We start from the raw sequence: 21,605 nt of genomic DNA on the forward strand, positions 1-21,605 counted from the left end.
TTGCCACTTACAAGAAAACAATTTATTTAAGAACTTACCTGATAAATTAATTTCTTTCATAGTGGCAAGAGTCCATGAGACCCACCCTATTTTTTTGTGGTTATGATTTTTTTGTATAAAGCACATTCATTTTCCAGTTCCTCTTTTTGTATGCTTTTTACACCTCACTACTTGTCTATACGTTAAAATGGGGTATGAGTGAAGTGGGAGGTGTATTTATAGGCATTTTGAGGTTTGGGAAAATTTGCCCCCTTCTGTGAAAGAAATTAATTTGAAACTATGAAAGAAATGAATTTATCTGGCAAGTTCTTACATAAATAATGTGTTTTTCTATCATTCCAATTATTCAGAGGCTTGTTTTTTTTTTTATTTTACCCATCAAATCTTTATAATTTTGTTTCAGAAATAGCAGACATACATGGCTTTGCCATTGCTTTTTGGTAATTAAAATGACGCTAATTGCAACTGCACACCACACTATTATACCCAGCAGTGAAGGGGTTAATAAGGTAGCTTGTAAGGGTAATTGTAGCTTTAATGTAGAGATTCCCCTCACATCTCCCACCACCTGATCCCTTCCAAACAGCACTCTTCTCTCCCTCACCCCCACCTTAGGTACTGTAGACAGCCTGCAGTTTAGGTCCCCCCCCCCCCCAATATTATATATATATATTTTTTCTGCAGTGTAGTGAGCCTCCTCAACTCTCCCGCCTCCCTGATCCCCCAAATAGCTCTCTAACCCTCCTTCTCACACTAATGTGGGCTATCTTTAGTACTGGCAGCTGTTATATATAAATAAATTTAATTTTTTTAGTGTAGTGGTACCTACACAGAATTTTAGTTAGGGCTCCCACCCCCATTACACCTTTTTTCCTATAGTAGAACAGATGGATTCCTGAAGAAAGGAAAAAATACAGAGGAGCCTCTAAGTGCAGTATCACCAAGCAGAGTGAAATCAATACAAGTTATATTAATATATACAGTCACATTTTATGAAGCACACGGTAGTGCAATTGTGGCGGACCGAGACTTCTGAGACACTTGGCCGACTCCAAACTCGGTATCCCCAACAGATGAAGGTTGAAAGGTAACAGTTAAAAGTCTCCTCCCTGCCTTGATTGGAAGCCCTGTATCTAGCAGCCGCTCCCAATAGCTTTAAGCAGTTCTCCCAATATAAAATCATCATAAAATGTGACTGTATATACTAATATACCTTGTGTTGATTTCACTCTGCTTGGTAACACTGCACTTAGAGGCACCTCTGTATTTTTTCCCTTTCTTCAGGAATCCATCTGATCCAGACAAACTACCCAGAGAGCAGCCAGAGACTTTGTGCATTAATTCAAAAGAGGATTTGCTCCAAAGAGACTTATGTTTGTATATTGTTACGATCTGTGTGTGTCATTTTAACCCCTTAACGTATTTTACTATTGATACTTTATATATTTATTTTTTTATATTGAAGTTGACACACTATGTTCCAGCTGCACTATCACGTGTTGCCTTTATATTTGCAGCGCCCCCTATCAGTATTAGAGTGATAAGTTCATCATTTCTTTACACTGTTGGTAGTTTTTTTTCTGCAGTGTAGGATCCATCCCACTCCCTCCCCCTTCACTCCACCCACCTCCCACCGGCACCAGCAGATGATAGTTACAGAAGGTGACACACACAGTGTCACTGTTTGTAACGATTTGGCATCTTCCTTTATATGGAACGGGAGCACCAATCATGCTCCGGCTCCATATAAAAGCCAATGCCTGGAGCTCAGGAACTCCAGCTCTCGTCTGTAACTTTACTGCTGGAGCTTCCTACAGCTCGGATGTATATACATGTTGTGCGGTTTGACGAGCTTCCAATGAATGAAAATAAATATATTTAAAATGTTCCTATTGAGTAAAGGGGTTAAAGTACGCATGAATGTATATGAATGCAACGCAGTATTGAGTAGAAGTATTTTGCAGTACACCTGTATGAGGGTTTACTAAAAGTATTTTTTGCTACCATTGTTTACTGCACACAAAGCATACGTGCATATGCTCTGTGCACATCATTCAATCACCGTACCTGTTCAGAGAGTATTTACTGCGTCAGTGATGACTCACTTAGCATTATCACATAAAATTACACAGACATGCACAAACAATGCTCTAAATGTATTATACGCAAGAAATAGTGTGTATAAGAGTCTGTTTCAAAGCAACATGCACTACTGGGACCTAGCCAGACACATATGGTGTGCCAATTAATTTACTGTCACTTTAAAATTTTAATTTCATACCCCTTTAAGAATATGCACTTCTGTTGGCTCTAAGCTTGTGCTGCGTTTGTGTGAGGGAGCTTGGAGCATATGTACATATGCTGAGTGCACAGTAAAATCTCACTACAGTTATAACTTCTAAAGCAGTTTTGTCAATGTCTGTAATGGGAAAAAAAGGTTTCCTTTCAAAACTGCATTGCACTCAAGTTTTAGGTTCCCTTTCCTCTATAGCTTAAAATGTTAGAGATACCAAAGGTGAGATATGTAAAGATCTAAAAAGTAACAAAGTACCATAAGTTTCAGAATTAAATATTAACAGATCAATATATATTTATTGTTTTCAATACATTCTAGGATCATTATTTTATTTTCTCCATAAGAGTGGTCATGTTCTTAAAATATAACAGCATATAAATCACAGAGCAGAAGGTTGGCCTGCAGCACACTGAAAAACAGAGGGGGCGCGGTGCACGTCCGCTCAACAGGGAAACGGAGCATTGAGAAGCTTGTAGCTTTATTTAAAAAGACGATGGCACAGTCTCTGTAGTATAAGGCTTTTCTGGTGTTAGCAGACCTCTTCCAATTAAGCTCTCAACATTACTAGTCTATAATAAAGGTGTCTGGTTCTGATAATTTACTTCTTTTCCTGGCTGGTCTCTTCTTTCAGCAATGCAGAGCGCACTCCCAGTTTCTTTAACTCATCCACAAGGTCTCCGTTCTGATGCATCTGAAGTAAAATGTCACATCCTCCGAGGAACTCCCCGTTTAAATATACCTGTGGGATGGTTGGCCAGTTTGAATAATTCTTTATTCCTGCAGTGGGAAAAAAGGGAAGGTATTACATCTTTTTACCTTAGTTTAACACTTAAAAGGGATAATAAACACCTTGTATTTATGACAAGTTTTCCTGTAGTTTTCCAAATGATTAAAAGGGGCACTCAGGTTTTATTAAATTTTTCACGATTCAGATACAGCATGTAATTTTAAACAACTTTCCAATTTACTTCCATTAAAAAAAAAAAAAAAAAATTAAAAAAAAATCTGCACAGTCTTTTATATTTACACTTTTTTTGAGTCACCAGCTCCTACTGAGCATGTGCAACTCAGACTATACGTATATGCATTTGTGATTGGCTGATTGCTATCACATGGTACAGGGGGAGTGGAAAGATACATAACTTTAAAATGTGTTAGAAAATAATCTACTACTCATTTAAAATTCAGAGTAAATGCTATTGTATTGTCTTGTTATCTTGCATTTGTTGATTATGCAAATCTACTATGTTTACTGGTCCTTTAACAGATCAGCAGTCCGAACTATAAAGAACAGTTAACACTGAGTTTGCTGCAATTGTTTCTCAAACAGGCAAACTCTGCACACTACTATCCTAAATTGGAGGATCCAATCCAGACTTGAGCCTGGAGATGACAATGAGTGCCACTGTCATTATGTTGACAAAGTCTCCTTTTATTTAGCTTTAGTAGACAAGGTAAGAAACTGCAAATAGCCAAGTGCTTTCACTTTTTAGAACTGGTAAAAAGCACAAATTACAGGAAAAGCGGACAGAATAAATAATAAAAGTAAAATGCAGAGATGCTTTACTATGCATAACTAAACATTTTAGAGTTTTTACCATCCTTTTAAACCTTGCGAGATTATTTAATCCTACACCTGGAAAGCTCAATGTCTCTAAAGCTGGCTTTGTATTTGTGATCTGGCCAGCTCCCAGCTTAAATAACAACTGGTGCGCAGTCAGACCAAAGTAGTGATTTTAGATCAATAGAGCAAAATAATCTACAACAACAATTTAAAGGGACATCACATATTTTTTTTCTTTGCATAAATGTTTTGTAAATAATCTATTTATACAGCCCATAAAGTTGTTGTTTTTTTTTTTTTTTAAATGTATAGTTTTGCTTATTTTTAAGTAACATTGCTGTGATTTTCTGACTCCTAGCCAAGCCCCAAAGTTTTATGTGAATACGATCAGCTACCTACTCCAGCTTGCTCCTGTTTGTTTAAAGGGTCTTTTCATATGCAAAAGAAGCGGGAGGGGGGGGGGGGAGTGTCTTATTTGCCACTTGCAGTGGGCTTTCCAGCTAACTTTTCAACAGAGCTAAACAGAGTTTCTAAGTAAGTTTTTAAACAGTTTTATACTGGATTTTTATATCAGTATCTGTGCATCTTATTCTTTATAGTGGTGTCTATTACATGCAGTTATATGAAAATGAGTGTATACTGTCCCTTTAAGCAAATAAAATAAAATTTACAATTTTGCTTTTCAATGTTTGATTTCATGATAATTTTTGCAACAATTTATGCTGCATTATGCAATTACTTTGTGCTTTTGATAGCTTAAAAGGTACAGTAAACACAATTTTTTATATAACTGCATGTAATAGATACTACTATAAAGAGGAATATGCACAGATACAGATATACAAATCCAGTATAAGACCTTTTAAAAACGCTCAATTTAGCACTATTGATGAGGTTAGGCTGGGACACCCATCGAAAGAGCAGACCCTCCCTTGAATATGAAAAGACCCTTTACACAAACAGAAGCCAGCTGGATTCTGTAGACATCAGTATACATCTAAAACTTTGGGGCTTGGTTAGGAGTCTGAAAATCAGCACAATGCTATTTAAAAATAAGCAAACTATACATTTTAGCAAAAACACTCCCAGATGGGCTATATAAAACGGATCATCTACAAAACATTTATGCAAAGAAAAATCTAGTGTGCGATGTCCCTTTAAGTAACATCATAAATAATAGAAAAGGTTATGATATTGCAGAATACCACCCTGCAAAGCTACTTCATAATGCCACCTGGCTGCTCTCTGTGGAGAACACTGAATCATGATACAGTTTCCCCACGTCTGTCCCGCCCTGAGAAGAACAAAAAGTCACTAGAGGCGATAAAGCCTGAGCACAGGTAATGGGGCAGTTAAAAAGGGACATGAAAGCCAAAATTGTGGTCATGGTTCGAACAGAGCAGCAATTAAAGAACCTTTCAATTTACTTCTATTATAAAATTTACTCTCCGACTATCCTTTGTTAAGAGGCATATGTTGGTTCTACATTAGAGTGCTTATTACACGTGCAAGAAAAAAATAAAAAAATAACTCCCTTTTTATTACAAGATTTTCCTGCAATAAATTACCATATTAGGTGACACGAAAATGTTTTGAATGCATTAACACCTTGTTTGCTGTAACTGTTTTTCAATAGCTAAACCCCACCCCCCAATTGACTTATTAATGGTTAGTGGAGTAGACACAGCTAGCCATGGTCACTTTGTTTAAAGGGACATTAAACCAATTTTTTTTTTCTGTCATGATTTAGAAAGGAGCATGTTATTTTAAAATAACCATCTAATTTATTTCTATTATCTAATTTGCTTCATTCTCTTGATATCCTTTTGCTGAAAAGCATATCTAGATAGGCTCAGTAGCTGCTGATTGGTCTCTGCACATAGATGCCTCGTGTGATTGGCTCCCCCATGTGCATTGCCATTTCTTCAGCAAAAGATATCTAAAGAAATAAGCAAATTAGTTAATAGAAGTAAATTCGGATGTTGTGTAAAATTGTATTCTCTACCTGAATCATGAAAGAAACATTTTGGGTTTAGTGGCCCTTTAAAGATCAGTTTCATGTGTTGAATCAGACTTTCTTCTGCTTAGTATACAGATAAGTAGATCAGACTGGCAAACAGCTGTCTAGGTGAAGTATGGGCATATTTTGGGGTAGCCTCATATCTTTTGAGGCTTTGCTGTGCATGAGCGAGGACGGAGTGACAAATTTAAGAAACTGCTTCTTTTTCCTCTCTGCCATCTCAGAAGTGGCGTGATTAAATTACCGACACTCACTTGTTTGGGGTGATAGACAATTGTCTGCGTGAGAGCAGAGGGCGGCATTTCACAAGAAAGCTATTGTTTTCTACTTGCGAACCTTGTCCGTCTACAATCATAATAAACGTTGCCCTATATTGTCTGCCATGTGTGATTCTGTGCAGGTCAACTCACACATTTCAGTGTGCTCTACAGAGAAGTTTCCAGGGATCTAGTAGGTTGGAGAGATTAAGAGTTCACGAATAGGTTATCAGGGGTGGTTTAGGAAAGTGTTTTTTCAGCCTTTCATCTTCAGGGAGCTGTGTCCATCCGGTTTTGATAGTTCCTTTTGTCTGAATGAAGATTTGATAATAGGAAAGCATGCGGGGCATGGGGGATGAGGTAAAGCTGCTGAAGTCAACATATCCATTTATAATGATATTATAATAAGTGTTTTAAAGCATCGTGTAATCATGTGTTTCTTTATAAGGAGGTGTCATGGTACAACACACTGTGAAATTAGTACATACAGCAAATATTATGCAATGTGCATCACATTAAAAAAAAAATAATTGTGTAACAAATTAAAAATATGAAGGGTATCATTTTATTTTTAAAGGGACATTTAACATGCTGGTGCTGACCTGTTTGAAAATTTGCAGCAACTCTCCTTTAGATACCTGCAGTGTAACCTAGGTTTCATAATGGCAGCACCCATGATTAGAGGGAGGTGCATGAAATGTATTTACTGTGAAGTGTTGCTTTAAAAGGAGCATTCAATGCAGTAGAATTGCATAATTAACAAATGCATAATAAAAAGACAATGATTATTTTCACCTGTTTGGGCCTTGCAAGCCTATAAATTTAGCACATTTACTCTGTGAACTTGCTCTTTTAGGCTTGCTGTATTGATTCTCTGTTAAAGTAACATTGTCTGTTTAAGTATAATAGTTAGCTAACCAAGGTAGTTAGGCAAACAAGGTTTTGGGGTAACCAAGGGTAAATATATTTATTTTATACTTTTAAGTTATACCTTTTATTAAGAATGTGTGAGAATCTCATTCAGTGTACAGCTTGCAACATGTTTGCATCACTGGAGCAGCCGCTTCTGGGATTATATGTTTGTGGCAAGTGCGAGCATATTGTCTCTTTAGAAACTCGTATTGGGGATCTGGAGGAACGAATTGCAACACTACATGAAATTCAGACACTTGAAAGGGAAATGGATAGGACTGAGCTGGTTGTTAATGGTTCCAGCAGTGGGAATGGGGAGGATTCAGATGAGGAGACTCCAGGATGTAGCTGGGTCACAGTTAGAGGGCGAAGTAAGCGGAAGAGACAGGCCAGTTCTGAGCTGGTACACCCCAATAGATTTGCAAGATTAAGTGAAGATGTTGGGGATATCAGTTCAGGGGTGGCAGTGTCAGAGAGGGCAGTGTTGCCTAGTATAGTGAACAGTCCTTTAGCTGTGGAAGAGGAGCATACTATGGTGGGCAGTCCTTCAGTCATGGAAGAGGGGCATACAAGTCAGGGCCAGAGGCAGATGTTGGTGGTAGGAGACTCTATTATAAGGAAGGTTGATAGGGTAATTTGTCATCCAGATCCTTTACATAGAACAGTTTGCTGTCTTCCAGGGGCTCGTGTTAGGCATATTGTGGAGCGTATTGATAGATTGTTAGAGGGATGCGGGTCTGATCCTGAAGTCATGGTGCATATTGGTACTAACGAAGAAATCAGTGGGAGATGGAGAGTCCTAAAAAATGACTTCAGGGAGTTAGGTAGCAAGCTTAAAGCAAGGACCTCCAAAGTAATATTTTCTGAGATATTACCAGTGCCGTGTGTTAACTCAGTAAGGCAGAAGGAGCTAAGGTCTGTTAATTCATGGCTAAAAACATGGTGTAAACATGAGGGGTTTGACTTTTTAGAACACTGGGCTGATTTTTCACTAGGGTACAAATTGTACAGTAAGGATGGATTGCACCTGAATGACATGGGTGCAGGTGTGTTGGGGGAAAGGATGGTAGCACGTTTAGAGAACCTTTTAAACTAGGCAAAGGGGGGGAGGGTCAATTAGAACAAAATAGAACAGAGAGATCAGTGTCTAAATATGTCACTCCCTTAATATCTCAAGGAAGGGATGACTTAAGAAATGTCACATTAGAAAGTATAGAGGAAAGTACACCAAGTAGCAGCAGAAAGCACATGAAAATTAAATGTATGACAACAAATGCAAGAAGCATGACAAGTAAAATGGGGGAGCTGACGCTCTTAGTTGCAGAAGAGGACTATGATGTTATCAGTATAACTGAAACTTGGTGGGATGATTCACATGACTGGGCAGTTAACTTAGAGGGGTATACATTATTTAGGAGGGACAGGAATAATAAAAGGGGTGGAGGAATCTGCATGTATATTAAACCTGACCTTAAACCTACAATAAGGGAAGATATTTATGATACAAGAGACAATGTAGAGACCCTGTGGGTTGAAAAAGAGTGGGGGGAAAAATCCTAAAAAAATATTACTAGGAACATGCTACAAGCCTCCCAACATTAGTGACCCGGAGGAAACTCAACTACTTATCCAAATAGGTAAGGCTGCTAATAACAGTGCTGTAATTATGGGAGATTTTAACTACCCTGATATAAACTGGGCCAATGAAACTAGTAATTCAGCTAAGGGGGATAGATTTTTAAATGTTCTCAGGGATAACTTCTTGTCACAATTAATAGAGGAGCCAACTAGGAGTAAAGCTATATTGGATTTAGTGCTATCAAACAATACAGATATAATATCAAACATAGAAGTTAAAGAACATTTTGGTAACAGTGATCATAACATGGTCACATTTGAAATCTCTTTTCATATGCAGTGTTTTAAAGGCTTAACTAAGACTTTTAATTTCAAGAAAGCAAAATTCAACGATTTAAGGAAATCATTAAATAATATAAATTGGGACAATGTATTTTCTAATAAAAATACAGAGGATAAATGGATAATATTTAAAAATTTGTTAAATAAATACATACCATATGGTTATAAAAATAAAAATAAAAAAACTAAGCCATTATGGCTAAATAAAAATGTCTTAAAAGAAATTAGGAAAAAACGTAGGGCATTTAAATTATTAAAAGAAAATAGTACAGACTCAGCATACAATATTTATAAGGAATGTAACAAAGCATGCAAAAAAGCAATCAAATTAGCCAAAATTGAAAATGAAAAATTAATTGCCAAGGATTCTAAGTCTAACCCTAAAAGGTTCTTTAAGTACATAAATAGCAAAAAATCTAAGAAGGATAATATAGGTACATTAAAATGTGTGGAGGGTAGCATGATAAATAATGACAGGGAGAAGGCCGAGGTACTAAACCAGTTTTTTTCTTCAGTATACACAAGAGAGGAACCATTGAATGATACTTTGGAACAGAATATAACATGCCAGTCCATACCACTAACTGGGTTTTGTTTAGAGGATATCAGGAAAAAACTAAAAAATATTAAGGTAAATAAAACTCCAGGCCCAGATGGAATACACCCAAGGGTGTTAAGTGAAGTTAGCACTGTTATAGACAAACCTTTACTCTTAATTTTTCAAGACTCATTATCCTCAGGCATGGTACCCCAGGATTGGCGTAAAGCTGATGTGGTGCCACTCTTCAAAAAGGGAAGCAGGGATGATCCAGGAAGCTATAGACCAGTTAGTCTGACATCAATAGTGGGGAAGATATTTGAAGGGATTATAAGGGATTATATTGATGAGCATATTTGTGTAAACAAGATTATGAGTTCTAATCAGCATGGCTTTAGGAGAAATAGATCATGTCAAACTAATCTAATTAGATTCTACGAGGAAGTAAGTAAAAATATAGATAAAGGGGAATCAGTTGATGTGATATACTTAGATTTTGCAAAGGCATTTGATACAGTGCCACATGAGAGATTAATGCACAAAATTAAGGGACTGGGAATAGCTGAAAATGTTAGCTCATGGATAAATAACTGGATAAAAGATAGGGAGCAACGAGTAGCAGTAAATGGATCATACTCAGATTGGACAAAGGTAATCAGTGGCGTCCCCCAGGGATCAGTACTGGGCCCTGTTCTTTTTAATATTTTTATAAATGACTTGGAGCAAGGATTAAATAGCGACATCTCTATTTTTGCAGATGATACTAAGTTAAGTAAGGTCATTAGGTCAGAGCAGGATGAACTCTCTTTGCAAAGGGATTTGCTAAAATTAGAACTATGGGCAAGTGAATGGAAAATGAGATTTAATACGGAAAAATGTAAGGTTCTACATTTTGGAAGTAAAAATAAGCAGGCTATGTATTTTTTTAAATGGGACAAGACTTAGCCAAACACAGGAGGAAAGGGATTTGGGAGTAGTAATAGATAACAAGCTAAAGATGAGTGCACAATGCAGGGCAGCGGCTTCAAAGGCTAATAAGATACTAGCATGTATTAAAAGAGGCATTGATTCAAGGGAGGAAAGCATAATTCTGTCATTATATAAAGCCCTGGTAAGACCTCACCTTGAGTTTGGAGTGCAGTTCTGGGGACCGATTGCTAAAAAAGATATTGCAGAACTAGAAAAAGTTCAGAGAAGGGCCACAAAGCTAATAAGGGGATTGGAGAAATTAACCTATGAGGAGAGGCTAGCCAAACTGGGTCTGTTCTCTTTAGAAAAAAGGCGCTTGAGAGGTGACATGATTACTTTATATAAATATATTCAAGGCCCATATACAGAGATGGCAGAAGCTCTTTTTATTCCAAGAAAATTGGTTCTGACAAGAGGTCATAATTTAAGGTTGGAGGAAAGGAGATTTAATCTCCTGCAACGGAAACGTTTTTTCACTGTAAGAGCAATAAAATTGTGGAACTCATTACCAAAGGAGGTAGTGAATGCCAATACCATAGATACATTTAAAAATAGTCTGGATAAATTTCTGTATATAAACAAAATTCATGGATATGATTGCTAGTATTAAATGGGTCACATTTTAATGGGGTTATTTAAGCTTAACTGGAGCTTTTTGTAAGTATTTTAGATTTGTATAGGTTGAACTCGATGGACTTCAGTCTTTTTTCAACCTTATCTACTATGTTACTATGTTTAACACCAACTCTGAATTTCATATAAGCAGTAGATTTTTCACTGAAATTTATTTTTTCTCCCATTTCCCAGCCCCTTGTATCATGTGACAGACATCAGCCAATCACAGACTAGTATACGTATACCCTGTGAGCTTGTGCACATGCTCAGTAGGATCTTGTTCCTCAGAAATTGTTAATATAAAAAGACTGTGCAAATTTGATAACGGAAGTAAATTGGAAAGTGTCTCAAAACTGCATAATCTTTCTAAACCATAAAAGTTTATTTTGACTCAAGTGCCCCTTTAAGCACAGCAAGGGAGTCAAAGTTTATTATTTACAAAAATGCTTTTACAGCAAGGAGCAGAAGGTAAAACTACTTTTGCTTTAAAATGACTGGTAGAAAAAAAAAAAAAAAAGTGCTGCGTCATAGTTACCCAGTGTCTTCATATTTTAAAAGGGACACTGAACTCAATTTTTTTATTTTATGATTCAGAGCATAAAATTTTAAGAAACTTTCTAATTTACTCCTATTAATTTTCTTCGTTCTCTTGCTATCTTTATTTTAAAAGCAGGAATGAAAATCTTAGCAGCCAAACCATTTTAGGTTCAGCACCATGGATAGTGCTTGCTTATTGGAGGCTTACATTTACCCACCAATAAGCAAGCATAACCCAGGTTCTCAACAAAAAATGGGCCGGCTCCTATGCATCACATTCCTGCTTTTTAAATAAAGATACCAAGCGAACAAAGAAAAATTAATAGGAGCAAATTAGAAAGTTGCTTAAAATTGCATGCTCTGAATCATGAAAAAAAAAAAAAAATGGGTTCAGTGTCCCTTTAAAAGGCACAATTTCATAAAACTACTCCGTGTGATCCATAGCAAATTAAATTATCTGGAAAGTGATTTTTCCCCTTCTTCAGGCTACCAAAAATGGTGTGCGTTTTTAAGTGACTAAAATTATTATTACAAATACACCCAGATTCTGACACGATTTTTTACTTTTATATGTGTGCGCTGTATCTACATCATGAAAGAACATTTTTAAAAATCATGCCCCCCTCACCGGCATTTGAATGTGTTATGGTAAACTAACTTACTGTGAACATGACTATTAGTTCCATATAATAAAAAAAATTTAAAAAACAAAAAATATATAGCTACACCAAGAGGTTACAATGTATTTACATAAACCCAGCTACTAAATAGGTTTAAAAAAAAAAAAAAAAAGTGTTCAAAATATTTAAAATGTGATACAATGTTGTCAGTTATCCGTTTAAAAGGAATAGTCAAAATTAAACTTTCATGATTCAAATAGAGCAGGCAAACACTGTTGGTCTGTGGATATGTTCAAAGCCTTGCGCATAGCATAGAAAGTCCACCATATTCTTACCCGAGTAGATGGAAAGGATAGGACTGGGGATATGAGTCCCACCTTGGGGGTGGTGTGGAAAAGGAAATAAAGAGATTTTGTATACAGCAATATAATTTGCGCATTTCAGAAACGGCAAGTGAATTAATATACAGATAAGTTATTTTAACGTCAGTCTATAGTATTCCACTAAAATATCTTATTTTTCATAAGGTTAAAATATTAGCCACCGGCTCTAACTAAAATTTAAAACACCATAAAAATGCCATCTTCATAATGCTACCAGAATACAGCAGAGCCAAACTTCATTTAAAAAATATATATATATCTATTGTATGAGAGCATTTTATTACTACACTATTGCTGGCATATAAGTAGGAGTTTAACCCCTGCAATTGTGAGCCCTATATTGCAGCAGTGTTTGCAGTAATGCAACACAGATGGTTACAAAAACTGCTGCCCTGTATCGCTCAAGACACGTGCACGCACCCGTCTACCTAGGTATGCTCTAGAACAAAGGAGGCCAAGAAAACAAAAGTAAATTTGATAAGCGATGTAGAATGGACATTTGTCTCTTGAAGTTGCATGCTCTGTCTGGATAATGAAAGTTTAATTTGGACTTTCATGTCACTTACGTCACAAGAAAGGCAACTCCAGGTGACATCTCTGGCTGCAGCACAGCTAAACATTTGAATAAAGTCACTATACAGATTGCTATATTTATGTGTTAAAAATGTAAGCAATAGGGCTGTGAGATATCTGCGGAAATGTTATAATTTATCTGATTATTCACCCAATTGTATTTGGAAATTACATTAAATGCAATCAGCTTGGAATTATATCTGAGTTCTTGTCAAAGTATTTGAGTTGCACATTCTGTTATAAAACACATTTTGCAACAGAGGGAGTGTATTTTATATTTATTTAACCTGCAATGCCTCATTACAGGTAGCAACATGTGTCTGGAGAACTACATCTGGGCTTACCCCCCTCTCCCCAAAAATACTGCTTGCCTAATAATCAGCAAAAAAACTTACAAATATTGTTGCCAGCAGTGTATATTGAGCATCTACTGCTTGACTGATTATGACTAAGCAGATCTTGGAGATAGGAAGCAATTCACATGCTCTCACAGGGTCAGTTTCCTGCAGGAGCAGCTCACACACTGCTGTAAGGCTAAGATAGTGGAACTGTGCAGCCAATGAGGACATAAAGGTGCAATAAAATGCTTTACAATTATTACAGCATTTAATTACTGCATTATTACTCATATATAAGTATTTCACCCATTTAAAAGGGGTTAAAGTCAGCTCTAGAGAAGCAAAGCACTACTAGGCGTCAACAGTGTTTCTCAACTGCAGTCCTCAAGTACCCCCAACAGGCCAGGTTTTCATTATAGCTGAGCCAGTGCACAGGCGAAGTAATCAGCTGATCAGTAACACCATGGTTACTAACCTGCTCTCACCAATAAGCTGATTATTTCACCTGTGCACTAGTTCAGCTATAATGAAAACCTGGCCTGAGGACCTCAGTTGAGAATCAATGTTGTGAGCCAATGACAAGAAGCATATTTGTGTAGCCACCATATACTAGCTAACTCCCAGTAGTGCATTGCTTTTCCTAGGTATTCTTTACAATTTAGGGTACGAAGAGAACGACGTAAGTTTGATAATAGAAGTTAATCATGTCTGAAACATAAAGCTTTAATTTGGACTCTCGTGCCCCCCTTATTAACACAAAAAACAAACCTAGGTGTGAAGTGGTTAACCTCCAGCTATGTCTATTTAACCCAATGACTGCCAGACAAGGCCTGATACACAGTGAAAACCCATCAGCACCCAAGAGGTTAATTATTTACCTTGCCTGAGGTCCTGGTCCTCCAGTACATTGTAGGCAGCGTATTCCTCGACGCCATGCATCCGCAGGATCTGCACTACAGCATTACTGAAGCCGCACATGGGCTGAGCTGGGGTGCCCTTGATAAACACCACCACCTTGTCCTTCTTTACCAAACTCTCTAAGTGTTCCCGGGAAGAGGTGTTCTGACTCCACCATCTGCGGCCCAATACGGCCGCCGCGGTCCCTGGGTTATTGCCCCGGCGCAAGAGAGTCGCGGATAATCTGTACAGAGACGCACTCATGATTGCTAGACCTTCAAATCAGACGAAATTATTTCCAAACCTTCATGACCCTCACAGGCTTCCGTAACCCAATTCGTCGCCCCGCCTCTATACAGTTTCTGGGCGAGGTGTAGATGTAAATTAAATTATCATTGGCTAGCATTCTTACTAAACTATAATCTCATTGGTCATACCGCTTGTCAGTCTTACCTGCTTCCAATCATTGCTAATAATGCCTTGCTACTGAGTGGTAGAGCTTTAAAAATGTAGTAGCAAAGCGTTCAGTTTGTGTCGTGAGGTGGTCGCGGTTTCTATCTCTGAGTGGGAAGGAATTGTAAGTATTGGTGAGGGAACTGAACCCCCATATTAATTTTGAAAGTAAAATGTTTTATGGCAAAGAAAATAATTTAGAATGTATAAGAAAAGTTTGTATTTATTGAGAAATAAAGATATTAATAGGCTAGTGGTCTGGTTTATAAGCGATCACTGTGCATTGTTAAAAGGTAAAAAAAAAAAAAAATTCACTTACATGACCATAATAGTAAAAAAAAAATAAAAAAATTGTTAAATATACAAAAGATGACACTTTTTACAGTAAAATAAATGTGTATTTCTAATATTCATTACAATTATGGGGAATTCAATTTTGAGCTCAATGTCCCTTTAATTATGATGGCTGTGCTCCAGCCTGTGAGGTGGTATTTTACAGGAAAAGTGGGCTGAGTATGATCATTTTACTGAAATATTTTCTAGAGAATTGAATTTTGAGTCTTATGTCCCTTAATGTTGGTTTTGGGTATTAAAGCACTTTCTTTACCTCTCATCTGAGAAAATCAGTATTTAGATGCAACAAAAGGCTGTGTTGATTTAAAAACTTCAAAATATCCCAATGCTGAAAGTCTGTTTTTATTCTTAACCCTCACAAAAAAAAAATCAATGTTCTGTCATTGGGCTGGTGGTATTACTATATTATACATGTTGTGAATTCTTTATATTGTTTGTTATAATCTGCAGTCATGTGCTTGCCCTGTGTTGTATGTACGCAGGGATTACTGACTTGCAGAGAGAACATTCTAGAGGAAGCCGAGACAACGCTGTGAAAGTCTTAGCAAGCGTCTGTGCTATGTTCCTCTAACATCCGCATCTCTGTTGCCACGGAGGTAATAACTCCTTCATGTGTTATTACCCATCAATCAACAGAGAGACTAAAGCAGAGTGATATTATTTACAGAATGAAGTCTTCTGTTAAACACTAGAAACTGCTACATTTTATGGAGTTCATTTTTATGTCCAGCTAATTGTTTAAATCTGTGCGGTTATTCTAATTCTATATTTATTTTTTTTGTTCTCTTTTAGATGGAAGTTGACGTGCAGTTGTTGTATGCAAGAAGGCTCAACGGCAGATAAAGAACTGAATAAGATGCAAATACAGTTTCTTAATAATGACTGGGCAAGCCTTGTCTACTCTATCAACAAATATGGATTGGCTCCTCCAAGTAAGGCAAGTGGTGGTGGAGTTTGGCTTTTGAAAATGAATTGTAGCAAACACTGTGATAGAGCATTTAAACGTCTTCAAACTCGAGAATTCCTTGTATAAGCATAAGGTTAAGAATAGATATTGTAGGAAATGGGGGCAGATTTGTTGGGCCTATGGCTCTTAACTGCTGTTAAAATCTATGGCTTTGTCTAATCCAAAGGTCCATATGGTCTATACCAGTGTTTTTCAACCAGTGTGCTGTGAGAGATCCTCATGTGTGCCGCGGCAGACTGACAACAGTGTGACATAATTTTTTTTTAAATTTTGCTTGTTTTTTTATTCTGGGACGTTTTTTTTTATTTTAAGTAAGATGATGACTGATGGGGGGCACATTTCCCAGTGTGGGGGTGTCCCTCTTTCAAATTTTGAAATATTCAGAGGTATGTGTTTACAACCATGACATATCAATATGTCATGTATAGTTTGTAGGAGGCATGGCATGACAGCACAGCACAGTACAGTGTGTGTATATGTATGTGTGTATATATATATATATATACACACTGTATTAAGCTACAATGTGTTATTTTGTAACATTTTGGGATGGTGGTGTGCCGCAGGATTTTTTAATGTAAAAAAAGTGTGCCACGGCAAAAAAAAAAAAGGTTGAAAATCACTGGTCTATACAACTTCATCTCAATAGTTAAATGTGAGCCCTATCGTGGTGTCATTTCCTTAAACCAATTTCATGAAATAATCTCAAATAGTTTGGATGTTGTTTCTCAGTAGCCAAACTTCACCCAGCACTTGTCGTATTTGGATGAGCCGATTTGAGGTTGAGCCTTCAGATGACAAGTGTAACCATGGTTATTATGTTGGTATAAAGCGCATTGTTTTGCAGTTATCTGTTAAAGCCAATTAGGGAAAGACACACTATATGCCCAAAACTATGTGGACATCTGACCATCACACTTATATGCGCTTGTTTGATATCCCATTCCATATATATATTTAGAGGTGTGTTTTTTTTTGTTGTTTTTTGTACTGCTGTCATACTGTTTTAGTTACATGGACACTCATGAGTCTGCCTACCTGCTTTTCAACAAAGGATGCCAAAAGGACAAAGTAAATTGGCTATATTAAAAAAAAAAAAAAATTGTACCCTTTCTTAATGAGTATTTTTGGGGTTTAGTGTCTCTTTTTAAGCATTGCACAATATAGATACAATTTATAAAAATAAGACATTTTACAATACTTATCAATCTTTAGGAAATAATAATTACTTTTGCTAGTTATGCAATGTTATTCATGCTGTATAAATTTATTGCTGGCTGCAAGTTTATTCTTAATTGCTATAGTTCATAAGACACATTGGCTACCAAGTGTTAATGTCTAGAGTGTATAAATAAACATTTGTATGACTTAAGTTGCATATTTATTTTTTTTACCTTGATTTGTAAGGATTTCAAGTCGTAAAAATATTTGTTGGGAGCTTCATAAAATGTATTTTTGTGACTAAGTAGCCACATTTTAAGTATAAGCTAACCGTGGAAAGTGAAAAATGTTTTCTGTTGTACAAGAGTCACTAAAAACCTGGCAATTAAAGGGACATTAAACTCACAAATTTTTTTTATTTTTTTTTCAGGATTTAGGTAGAAAATACAATTTTAAACAACTTTCCAGTTTACTGCTATTTAATTTTGTTTCTTAACCCTTAGACGTCGCTAGGATGCTCCATGCCATCCTAAAAGTGCTGGGTTTAAACGCCTTGAGGACGGCATGTAACATCTTAATGTTTTCAGCTTCCTGCTTTTAAGAAAATCTGACTGGGACGTGCCTAGCATTGTAGGCAGTCCCTCATGATCTGATCCCGGTGTTAAAGTCATGTGATCGCATCAGCGAACGTGAGGTTTACATTGGAACTTTGTTCCGATCTGCAAGACTTGTCCCTGTCCTGAACAGGTTAAACTTGGTGTCCTTTGTTCAAAAGCATATCTTGGTAAGCTCGGCAGCTACAATGCACTACTGAGAGCTAGCTGCTGATTGGTGCCTGCGCATACAGTATATACCTCTTGAGATTGGCTATCTCCCTCAAGCAAAGGATGCCAAAAGAATGAAGCAAATTTGATAATAGAAGTAAATTGAATTTTTTTTTTATGCTCTATCTGACTCGAGAGACAAAAAGTTGGGATAAATATCCTTTTTAAAATCACTAGAAATGAGTCAACACTTAGCAATTGCTCCTAATATTGATTGTCTCTGGAGTTAGAATGAAACAAAAACATCCATCAACAATCTATTATCCCCTTAACCCTTTGACAGGGTTAAGGGGATAATATTTTCTTTCTTAGTTTTAGTACTTAAATCACACAAGCTCTTTTGGCATTTTTGCTCACTATTGGTTTCACCTTAATTTTTATTTTATACTCTGTGTTCAAAAAAAAAAAAGCCTTTACCAATGTAACTAAGAAAAATACCTACAAATAGATTAATTATGCTGTCCTGATTTTAGAAATACCCCATATGTCTAGGTTTCCAAGTAATTTAGAGCAAATGTAGGCCAAATACTATAAAGATGGAGTTATTGGTTTACCGCTGTAATTGGCTGTGCTTGGACTGCAAGGTAAATAGTGATCACCAATTCAAAACTGCTATATAAAAGTATATATTTGCAGAATTTAGACACTCCAGGGTATTTATCTAGAGATATTTTGACACATATTTAACCCTTACAGAAAATAAAGTTTAGGGGTAAAAAAATAAATAAAATTTATTAAAAAAAAATATAAAAAGGTTTTTATTTCAATAAATGTTACTCTTTAATCACTGTATTCACATGCAGGATTCCAGCAGCACAATGAGATACGCTCTGTGTTGAGCAAGTATCTCATGAATGGGGGCATCCCACTGACAGGCATGGGATAACAGGGACATCCTGTCCTTGCGATTGCTAGCTTGGGTTGTCCTCAATTATGTTATTTCTGCACTACCTCACTCCTGAGACCTGCAGAAATAGTGCGGTTGTGCCGACAGAGGAGAGACAGGTGGGCTAACAGCCCAGGACACAGCCGCAATACCCTGTATGGCGCTGGTCCTTAAGGAGTTAGATACTACTAAAGAGTCATGCAACATCTCTCTTGCTTTTGTGTAAAATCTGTAGTTCCACGATCCCTAGAGATGTTAGAATGCAAACTCTGGAATGTAGGTTTTCTTCAAAATGCTGCAAACAGCCTAAACCAACTATTCATTTGCAGCACTTTGTAGATAACCTATGTTGCAGAGCTTGCTTTTTGGCTTCTCTATGTCCCTTTATGTGAGTAGAGACCATTGTCCGGTGTTTCTTTTGACTACTGCTTTAACGCATGCTATTACAGTATTGTATAATAGTAGGGAAACGTGTGGTGAAAAATGGTTCTTCCCAGGCTGGCAGCCCAGGTGACTTGGGGTTTGACGGTCGGATGCCATGAGCCTACCACCTGTTTTCACTGTGCCAGCTGTAAAGTTTGGGGCGTTTTTTTTTTGTTTGTTTGTTTTTTCCTCCAAATTCTTCCATAAATTTCCTATGCAGAATTTCAGAAAATATAATATATTTTTTACACCATTTGCTGTTATCTAAAGATGATTGAGTGTATTTGCTGAAGAAAAACAAGGATCTGTTAACCCTGGCATCAAAATGAGGTTAGTAGTTGCTGCCAGGCCCTCATTTTGCAAAAAATATAGTAAGTTTGTTGTTATGGCAATCCTAAAGATTGAGTTCTCTCTAATATGGGGCTGTGAATCACTATGGGTAAGGTGATCATTTGCAGATCACAGGGGGATTTATACCCTCATGAAAAGTGTGTTTCACTTGTAGAGAGAGCAGAAATCAGGACTTTGTTATAGCCCCCTCTCCTTCTACAGAAAATCTGTGTGAAATAAACTTTACACTTTGCGTGGACGGGGTCACAAGAGAAAAAGAGTTTGCAAAACCTGAAGAGGTTAATTGCTTTACATTACAGAGGAAGAGAGCACAGAAGCTTTAAAGAAACAGTATTATAAAGATTTCCTGGAGCCCCTGCACATCATTGTACTACATTACAAGTTGCTGACGGCTAGTGCAGTCTGCACATGAGTAGGGCTCTTGGCAGTCGTACGACTGCTACTGTCATTGGACTTTTAAAGCTTATATTCTACAGGCAGTGGAAAGCAGCAGGATTTTCAATCTTAAATAATTTAGAAATGCAATAAAATAAATAATAGCTGCCTATTGTGAAATTGCACAGTATAAATAAATGGTTTAAATAGTTTCAGCTTCAAAAATTATTAGAATGTCCCTTTAAGAAAGGAAAAACCGATGCCTGCTTTGCACAATCTGTAACTATGATGTTTTATAATTGGTTCCTGGGAAAAAAAACTTTATAAAAATTATGAAATTTATTGTTGTATTCAGATCGAGAGAAGTACTTTACATACAGCTGTTTTGTAATAAACCTGTTAATTTACATATTGTGTAACATATAATAGAAATCAACCATCACGTTACAAGAGAGCTGTAACATAAATGTTTTGTAAGCTTTTAAAACGTTTTCTTTAGACAGTGTGCGGCTTTATTTGAAAAGTCTCTTGGATAGGTTTATCTGTTTATTGTGTCATGTAGCAGTTTCATGAAAAATTGTAGCATAATTGAAATATGCAGTATGCCTCCTAGGATGGTACTAGAGAAAATCATTGTTTTCAGAGGTAAATTACAGGAAAACAAATTAACTTTTCTGGAAAGAAGTATTCAGGTTACCAATGTGAAAAGGCATATTTGTATTGACCTCTCTTCACATATAGGTGGCGCTGCTTTCCCACAAATATCACTCACTAATAAAAGGGAAATAAAAATCCAAGCCACTACATGCACTTTAATGTTTGTACATTTGCTTTTTTTGTTATAAAAGTTGTGCAATGACAAAAGTTAAAAAATTCCCCCCCAGGAAATCTAATCTTCGCCACATACCCCATACAGAACTTAACCCTTACTGGGCCTCCCTCATATTAATTCTAACTGTGACCTCCATGACTTCCCAAATCTCACAATGCAGTTAATTAATTGAGACCCCTGAGCCTCCTCACTATTTAAGTATAACGGCCACTTCCAATGAAACCATTACTGTACTTCCCCCAGCACCTGTAGTTAAATATATTGGCTAAAATCAAATCATTACAATGGACCATTTAACCAAGCCTGCCTTATACTGAGAGGGTGATCAACAAGGAGCAGCCATTCCACGGCCGGTGATCATTTAACCATATTAAATATGTGGGGTTCCATGTCCCTTTTAAATAGGTGGCTTGCTTAGAAAGGAGGAATATTTATCTTATGCGGAGGTTACACTTATGGACGTGCATCCTCTCGAGAGTGTTACTCTGCTGAGGCCAGGAAGGGACAGCTGTAAATGATTATATTGGCAGTTACCATTAG

The 21,605-nt window shown here is 36.8% G+C and overlaps 1 protein-coding gene, 1 long non-coding RNA gene and 1 other non-coding gene across 4 annotated transcripts in view; 2 read left to right on the forward strand and 1 right to left on the reverse strand.

Annotated features, from left to right (window-relative positions):
* Positions 1 to 2,557: 2,557 nt before the first annotated feature.
* On the reverse strand, positions 2,558 to 14,784 carry GLRX5 (glutaredoxin 5). Its single transcript, XM_053689348.1, has 2 exons — positions 14,421 to 14,784; positions 2,558 to 3,073 (listed from the first exon to the last, which is right to left on the reverse strand). Exons 1-2 carry the CDS (start codon positions 14,701 to 14,703, stop codon positions 2,895 to 2,897), a joined length of 462 nt encoding a protein of 153 aa, XP_053545323.1. The 5' UTR covers positions 14,704 to 14,784; the 3' UTR covers positions 2,558 to 2,894.
* Positions 14,785 to 14,907: 123 nt separating this feature from the next.
* Positions 14,908 to 21,605, forward strand: part of LOC128644872 (uncharacterized) — a 36,741-nt gene continuing 30,043 nt past the window's right edge. Inside the window, exons 1-2 of one of the 2 annotated variants that reach the window (XR_008400056.1) lie at positions 14,908 to 15,016; positions 16,039 to 16,178. This is a non-coding gene — a long non-coding RNA (uncharacterized LOC128644872). Of the gene's footprint in view, positions 15,017 to 16,038; positions 17,589 to 21,605 lie in introns of those variants that run through there. The other variant, XR_008400055.1, reaches the window with a different exon arrangement.
* On the forward strand, positions 15,688 to 15,952 carry LOC128646414 (small Cajal body-specific RNA 13). Its single transcript, XR_008400336.1, has one exon. It is a non-coding gene; the product is annotated as a small Cajal body-specific RNA 13 (non-coding RNA).

This window comes from Bombina bombina, chromosome 1, assembly GCF_027579735.1.
Source record: "Bombina bombina isolate aBomBom1 chromosome 1, aBomBom1.pri, whole genome shotgun sequence".
In the NCBI taxonomy this organism is placed as follows: domain Eukaryota; kingdom Metazoa; phylum Chordata; class Amphibia; order Anura; family Bombinatoridae; genus Bombina; species Bombina bombina.

Excerpts from the sequence above, each read along its gene's own strand:
- GLRX5 (XM_053689348.1), bottom strand. The coding sequence starts at position 14,703 with ATGAGTGCGTCTCTGTACAGATTATCCGCGACTCTCTTGCGCCGGGGC. Across the intron at positions 3,074-14,420 it reads GGACCAGGACCTCAGGCAAG|GAATAAAGAATTATTCAAAC; the intron begins GTAAATAATTAA and ends TTCCCACTGCAG.